Source organism: Limulus polyphemus, unplaced genomic scaffold (genome assembly GCF_000517525.1).
Source record: "Limulus polyphemus unplaced genomic scaffold, Limulus_polyphemus-2.1.2 Scaffold931, whole genome shotgun sequence".
Taxonomy (NCBI): domain Eukaryota; kingdom Metazoa; phylum Arthropoda; class Merostomata; order Xiphosura; family Limulidae; genus Limulus; species Limulus polyphemus.
Genome location: NW_013666541.1, coordinates 350,536 through 358,575, shown reverse-complemented (window position 1 = coordinate 358,575; position 8,040 = coordinate 350,536). Strand labels below are relative to the sequence as shown.

General features: G+C 32.3%; 1 protein-coding gene across 3 annotated transcripts in view; it reads left to right on the top strand.

Moving 5' to 3' along the window:
* Positions 1-8,040, top strand: part of LOC111086222 (cingulin-like) — a 47,559-nt gene that overhangs the window by 8,603 nt on the left and 30,916 nt on the right. Inside the window, exon 1 of one of the 3 annotated variants that reach the window (XM_022388181.1) lies at positions 3,003-3,142. The exons of the other annotated variants lie outside the window; for them this stretch is intronic. Within the exon in view, the coding sequence (XP_022243889.1) occupies positions 3,104-3,142 (39 nt within the window). The 5' untranslated portion in view covers positions 3,003-3,103. Of the gene's footprint in view, positions 1-3,002; positions 3,143-8,040 lie in introns of those variants that run through there. 3 annotated transcript variants of the gene reach the window in all.

Sequence of the window (8,040 nt, the reverse complement as noted above, 5' to 3'; positions counted from 1 at the left end):
TACCAACAAATAGTGGGATTGACCATCACTTTATAACGTCCCCACGGCTGAAATGGCGAGCATGTTTGGTAGGACGGGGATTTGAACCTGCAACCCTCAGATTGCGAGTCAAGCACCCTAACCACATTGACATGCCGAGCACAAGAGGAAAAAAGGAGTCCTCGTTTGGTACTTCATCATCACTTACAGCATTGTTGAAAACATTTTCAAGTAGCTGGACTTGCGCATCAGGTATCAAGACAAGACCTGGTCTTCATAGAATTATTTCTTTAATAGCCTAAGGGAAGATATGTGAATGTTAAGAATCACCATCTAACGACTATTCTTGTTAAAAATGCTATACCAATAGTTTACTCTTTGTAATTTAGTTGTTAATTATTACTTTATTTTGTTTTTTATAACCCTGAAAAAACGTTTTTCTATTTTTTAAACTTTCATTGAAGTTTGAATCGTTGAATACTTAATATTTAACATAACATAACATAATGTTTTGGGAGAACAAGGAACCTACTGGTCCATCTCAATTGTCCCATCCTCTAAACTAAATTAAAACTATTATAAATAAATTTTAATAAAATATTAGAGCCAGTCCTTTTCATTCATATACTTCTCAAGCTTTCTCTTAAACTCACTTACATTTACTGCCTCCATAACATCCGAAAGCAACCCATTCTAAAAGCCAACCACCCTGTTAGAATAATAGAACTTTCTTAGCTGAAGGTGACTCCTATCTCGCCTAGGCCTACTATTCTCACTGTTAAGTATGAAATAAGATGATGCATCAACACTATAAATTCCCTTTACAATCTTAAACAACTCAATCGGATCTCCTCTAACTTTTCTTTTTTTTTTTTCAAGAGAAAGCAATTTGAGATATTTCAACCTGTCCTCGTATGACAACCTATCCATCGCAGGAATAATTCTAGCAACCAGTCTCTGAACCCTTTCCAACAATTCAATGCACTTCCTAAGGTAAAGAGCTAAAGACTGAACACAATACTCCAAATGTGGCCTAACCAGTGACCTATACAATAAAATTATAACCTCTTCAGACTTGTATTCAGTATTTCTGTGGATACAACCTAAAATCCTAAATGAAAAAGAGCAAAGGTCCTAAGACTGAGCCCTGAGGTACCACATTTGTAACATTAATCCAGTTTGACTGAACTTCATTTGTAAGAACCCTCTGCTATTTTCCATCCAGCCACTCTTCTATCCAATTTGCTAACTTATCCACCACACCAATAGAGATATTTTTCACAAGCCTTTTATGTGGCATCTTATCAAATGCTTTCTGAAAATCCAGATACACCAAATCTACACGCTTACTCTCATCTACACAAGCAGTAACCTTTTAAAGAATGTCAAAAGACTTATATGGCAAGATTTTCCCTTAGTGAAACCTTTTAACTATCCTATAAAATTCTAAACGTTTTAAATGGCTTTGTAAAGCATCTGTTATCAGACTTTCCAAAATTTTTCCATAACTGATGTAAGACTAATGAGCCTATAATTAGTGGGACAATTTTTATCACCTCCCTTGAAAAGAGGAGTTACATTAGCTAACTTCAAATCCTCTGGTACATGCCCACTATTCAAGGACTTACAAAAAATAGTATCAAGAGGCTGACATATCCAATCCTTGACCTCCTTCAAAACCCTTGGGGAAGTATTATCTGGCCCAGGAGTCTTATTATTCTTTAAACTTCCCAATTTTGTCTTAACAAACTCAGAATTAATACAGTCATCTTGTTTGATCTTGTTCCATCTATCAATTGCTCAAGATGTGGAATACTGCTTAAATCTTCATTAGTAAAAACTGAAAAAAAAACAAACTAAATTTGATAACCCAGCCACCTCATAATCATCAGATACGAGCCTTCCTTTATCATCTCTCAAGGGTCCCACCCCCATCCTAAATTTTATTTACCCTTAATGTATTTATAAAATGCTTAATGTTAATTTTTACATTTTTAGCCAATTGTTTCTCATACATCCTTTTTGATGTCCTAATTTTCAGTTTCACCAACTTTATTAATTTTCTATAGTCTCCTAAATCTACCGTTGTACCAGTCAGTTTAATTTTTTTTAAATTTATGATGCTTTTCTTTAATTTTTTACTTGTAACTACCCTTTTCTTTCTATTTCCACATCTAGACAGTGTCTTCAAATAACTCAGTTGCTCAATTCACAACAGACAATTCTTGTCGCATCTCTTCAAAACTTGCTTTTTGAAATTTGTAACCAAAACATCATTATTCCGTATCTCCATATGCAGCAAAATATTGAACCTAATAGAGCAGTGATCACTTGCACACAGATGTTTCCCAATTTCCACTGCCTCTACTTTAATTAAGATAACCTCCAACTTCTCCTCTAACCTATACTCTACTCTACATACAAATTGCATATCTTCATTACTAGCTTTCTTTAAAATACCCCCAGTAAGTTAGAGGTAAGCTTCTCGACTTACTGCACTAAAATCCGAGGTTCGTTAAGCGTGATGGACAGAGCGTAGATACTCTTGAGTAGCTTTGCGCTAAAAAATAAAATAAGTTACTTACCTGATATAGAAGCAACGAAATGATAAGATATTGGGACAAATGTAAAATATATCTGTGAATCAGTATATTGCTAATTAATGTATCTTTCTAAATCTAATTTTAAAATGATTTAAATTTGATATCGACGAGTTATATTTTTTATTGTTATAAACAAAATTTTGTAAAGTCATTACTACAACAATAAAAAAAAAGAACTGAATTCAAATCCTCTCACGTATTTATCAAATATTGTTGTATTTGAGTGTGGACTTTTTCAGAATTTGTACGTTACTGTTTTTGCAGCCGTATCACATATGCACTTAGATCGAACAAATACATTAACAATTTTAAATAGACAAGCGATTTTAACGAATTGAGTTTTTGTAAGTGTGCCACTTAGAATTAATATATATAAGTAACTCAATCATTACATTTCTCCTTCTAGAGGGCGTAATTTCTAAACTCTGTGTTATTGTTAAGAGTGTCATAGTATAGTGTAAGGTTTTTTCTTGCCAATTAAAAGTATTTATAAAAGTTCGAAAATTTTATGTATTTTATAAATGTCTGGACAGATGAATAAAGGATCATTAAGAAATACAGTACGTATTATTATATGGGTTCGAATTTATTTTCGTTAGTAGTTATAGCATTAAAATTATAAAGTTGCTTCACTCGAATCAAACTTGCAACTGTCTTAAGTTATAAATTGTAACTATATGTATAACTATAAAGTATAAGTTATAACTTACATACTTATAAGTTATACTTTATATCACAGACAACAGTGCACAAATTTTCTTATTGATTTGAATTAAATTGACGTCGGGTAGTGATTTGAATAAGTTAATCAATGCTAATTTTTAAAGGTAGATGTCGATTAGTAGAAATTAATACACCTAAGCTTAGAGTGACGTTAGACTGAGTAGTAACTAGTAGTAAGGTTTTTAACCAGGCTGTGTTAGTTATTGGCTCTAAGTCTTACATAATTGTATAAGGCAGGTTATTATCTGTGTTTTGTATTTGGTAAAATGAGCTTATAATTATACTTATACTCATTTTTGAACCCCTTTATTACTCTTCTGTTTGAGGAACCTAGTTCCATATACATTTAAAGATAAAACTGCATTTGATTTTCACAATTTTATTACTAACATTAATGTGAAACACAAGTTCATATATACATGCACATTTGTGCCCTTGCATCCTTTCTGTACATGTCTATCACTTTGTTCATTTCTATTATGAAACAAAACAGTGTAGCAAAAAACCATATGGCCTATCAAACCAAAACATAAGCAGCGAATTAAATGAAGCCTTTCACATTCACATGCCTATCCAATAAAACAATTAAAACGTATTGTACACACCTCATTTATCAGACAAGCCATTCCTTAATGTGTATAACTGTTATATAAGCCTGTTGATGAACATCTCTGCATGTAAGTCTAAAATTTAAAATCGTTTTCTATTTGACAACAATCATCTTAAATACCAAATTGCCCATCACTATTAAAAATACCTTAAAATATTCTAAAGTAACATCTTCATGTAACCAAGATAATATGAATGACTTCTTATGCTAACCACAACCAAAGTTTCTAAATGCTAGTTATTTAAGACAAAGTAATCTATGCTGATTTTTAACTTCACATTTCATATAACTAGTAACCTTACACTTAATAAAATAGTTCATAAGATCCTCCAAGGTCCATCTACTTATTTTTGATCTACTGTAAACGTTTACAGTCCCTGATACAGATATTTTGTGTCCCCAAAGACTATTCCAAACCTGCTTAAAAGGAGTCACCAGTGCAGACTTCTCATCCCCAACCATATGCCTATTCTGCAGATATAACCATCTTATTAACTGTCTCTAAAATTTCTTGTGTAATTCTTGCTAGAGCTGGATGGTATTGACTACTTGATTAATTATTGGGTGTATTAATCAGTTACATCCAACTAATTGATTAATCTCACATAAGACTAATCTTCCTATTTTCAACTTGTTTTGCGTTTGTTTAAGCATATTTTCAAACTACCCTAGGTTTATTATGATAGACATCTTCAGGTACAACAGTTTAAGATTAAGTTACTTTTTTAATCCTTAATTGTTGTAGGTGAAAGTGTATCATGTACACAACATAGTGTTAAGCATGTAACAAGCTACAAAATACAAGTTAATACTGCTCCATTGGTTTCTCCCTTCAAATTTTCATGAGTGACTACTCTACAAAAACTAAATAAGTAATTTTTTATTTAAAGTAATTGTCTTAGGTTTCTTGTGATAAAACTTGTAAACATACTTGTCATAAAGTACGATAGATAATATATAATCCAGTGAAAACAAATTCACATGTATTCCAAAAAAATAAATATAATGTTTACTATTTGGCAAGGAAACTGGTGATGACACTAGATGACCTCTTTGCAGATTAGAATGATTCAAAAGATTGAAATTGAAGTATGATAAGAAATATCAAAATCACAGTAATATCAACACAATATTTAATTACACATATTTCAGAATTTTTTTTTAACTCTATCATTAGTGTGGAAAATGTAAAAAATAAATGACTTTTAAGTGTAAAAAAACAGTATGAACTTTTGAACAAGAAGTAGTTGATATCAATGGAGGTTTAGAAAGAACACATTAAAATGATTAAAACATTTATGTTTTACAGTGCAGGTTGAAGAAAGTAGAAATACAGGTGTGTGTGCTGGGAAATCAGTAAATCAAATCTCTTAAAGTTTAGTGCACTAGGCAGTGTAACAATCAGATTTGTTTTCCCTTTTCAGTGCTTTCTATCCATCTTGAATCAGTCGTAGTTAAATAGAAGTCCTGTTTGTTTAAATAGGTTGCATAATTAATGGTGTTACATATTGTTAGGTTGTTATTAGTCTTTGAATAGTAATTTCTGATAAGTGAATTAAATGGGCAAGTTATATAGCAATCAACTTTTTATTAGCAAAGGATAATGAATATTAACTTGCCATAACCTTTTTTATTAAAGCAACCTTACCCTTAATAAGACTGGTTTTGTTTGTAGCTTAAAATAAAGTAATATATTAAGACTAGAGGGCACTTAGTAGAGCACATACCTCCACAATGCAGCATTGATCATATTTGACTTTCCAAGAATATGAAATTGTGTCCGTATGCCTGTTGTTATCAATGGACACAGACCATTTTGACAGGACAATGAGAATAATATTCTATATATGCCCACCATGTTTCATCAAAATCTGATCATTTTATTTTTGACTGAGTTATAGAATAAAAATAATGTGAAAAAATGGTCCCCATGTTAACAGATAGGGATTTTTTAGATTTTCATAATGTTGCCCTTTGACGCTCCAAAAACTAATCACTTATAAGTTGGGTCATATTCCAAATGTATAACAATTTTTTCTAAATTCATTCTGCTATTTTTGAGAAATCTTGCTGACAAGCACACAAACAAACACACACACAGGGGTGAAAACATAACCTCTGTCCACCTTCATTGGCAGAGGTAATAAAGCTATATTGTTATTTGATAAAAAACAAGGTAAACACAAACAACAGTCATCACTGTGGCTAGTTACGTAACCAGTGACCATAGGCTACACCCTTACACTTGTGACTTGTGTATAAGCAGAATGCATGTATACCACCATCCACAGTTGTACTATTGAAAGTAATAATAGCTGTCATGTTATTTCATGGTCAATCCCAAGAGTTGGTGGTGGGTGCTGCTCTGGTTGGCAGTTAAAAATTAGGAACTGGGATAGATAGCCTTAGTAGCTTTGAAAGACACAAGTATGATGTTCCCATAGCTAAAGGGACAGGCATGATTGGTGGCAACAGTAATCAAACCTGTGACCCTTGAATTATGAGCCAACCATCTTAATCATCAGGCCAGCATGGCTCAAATTTGAATAAACTTAAATTAATGGAAAATAGTAATGAGAAATCATAATGGCAATATTCGAATTACATAGATAATTGAAATGATTGAAAACACTAATTTTGATAAGTTTATTACTATTTTCATGGCATTAATCAAATTAATTGTAATTAACTGTGTTTATGGGCTTAGTCATTTTGGTCAACTTTGTAACCATGAAACAATACATACTGTAACTCTTAAATATACTAAGTGTACCTTCACAAAACTAGGTCAAATTTTAGTAAATATTACAAGTTTGTTGTACATGGAAAAATCAGATTTTTAAAAATAAAGTATATTTACTATTTATCTTTGAACTTTTGAAGCATTTACTAAGTCAGGTCGAGTGAAAGGTGACTTTCATGTTAAAAATAAAATACTTATTTTCATCAAACATTTTTTTCTAGTTCAGTTGCATAACCTGTAGAACCCCAAATGATTATCAAAGTTTTTTGGTAAAACTTCATTCTTTATCTCATATTTTTTCAACCCTAATATTAACTTTAGAAAAAGTCCCTTAGAGTCACTTAAAGCAGTCTGATATAGTATCAAAGAGCCAGCATGGTTTCACCAGGGGAAAGTCTTGTTTAACAAATCTTGTGATATCCTTTGAGGATGTTACTGCAAAAGTTGATGAAGGAAATACTGTGGATTTGGTTTACCTTGATTTTTAGAAAGCATTTGATAAGGTGCCTCACAAAAGACTTGTAACAAAAATTAAATCTGTGGGTGTGGAGGGAATGTTATTAAATTGGATAGAAAATTGGCTGAAGAGTAGAAAGCAGAGAGTAGTAATAAATGGAGTTAGATCTGACTTGATCACAGTTGTAAGTGGTGTGACTCAGGGCTCTGTACTGGGTTCTCTGCTGTTTGTGATTTATATTAATGATATTGACTCTGGAATGACTAACAAAATTTTGAACTTTGCAGATGACATTAAGGTTTTTGGGGTGGCTAACTGTATCAAAGATGCTGCAGACTTAAAGAGAAACTTAGATCATTTGATGCATTGGGCCAATATGTGGCAGATAATGTTTAACTATCCAAAATGTAAGAGGATGCATGTAGGTTTTCACAATTCAAATTATTGTTACAATTTAAATGGGAGTACATTAACTTCTGTACTTGAAGAAAAAGATCTTGATGTTGTCATCGAAAATTCATTTAAGTAATCTAAACAGTGTATTTTAGCTAGCAATAGGGCTAATAGGATTTTGGGTAGCATCTATAGAATTACTGAACACAAGATAAGGGATATTATTGTTTCACTGTATAGATCACTTGTAAGGCCTTATTTAGAGTACTGTGTACAGTTTTGGGCTCCTTTCCTCAAGAAGGAGATTAAATTGTTAGAGAAGGTTCAGGGAAGAGCCACTAGAATGGAAACAGTAGCCGTCGACATTGCCGGTCCTCTGCCCCAAACTCGTGCTGGAAACAAGTACATTTGTGTGGTGATGGATTATTTCACCAAGTGGCCAGAGGCATATGCAATACCAAATCAGGAAGCTACAACTGTAGCTTCGGCTATTAGTGACTTCTTCTTCTTCAGATTTGGTATGCCATATGAT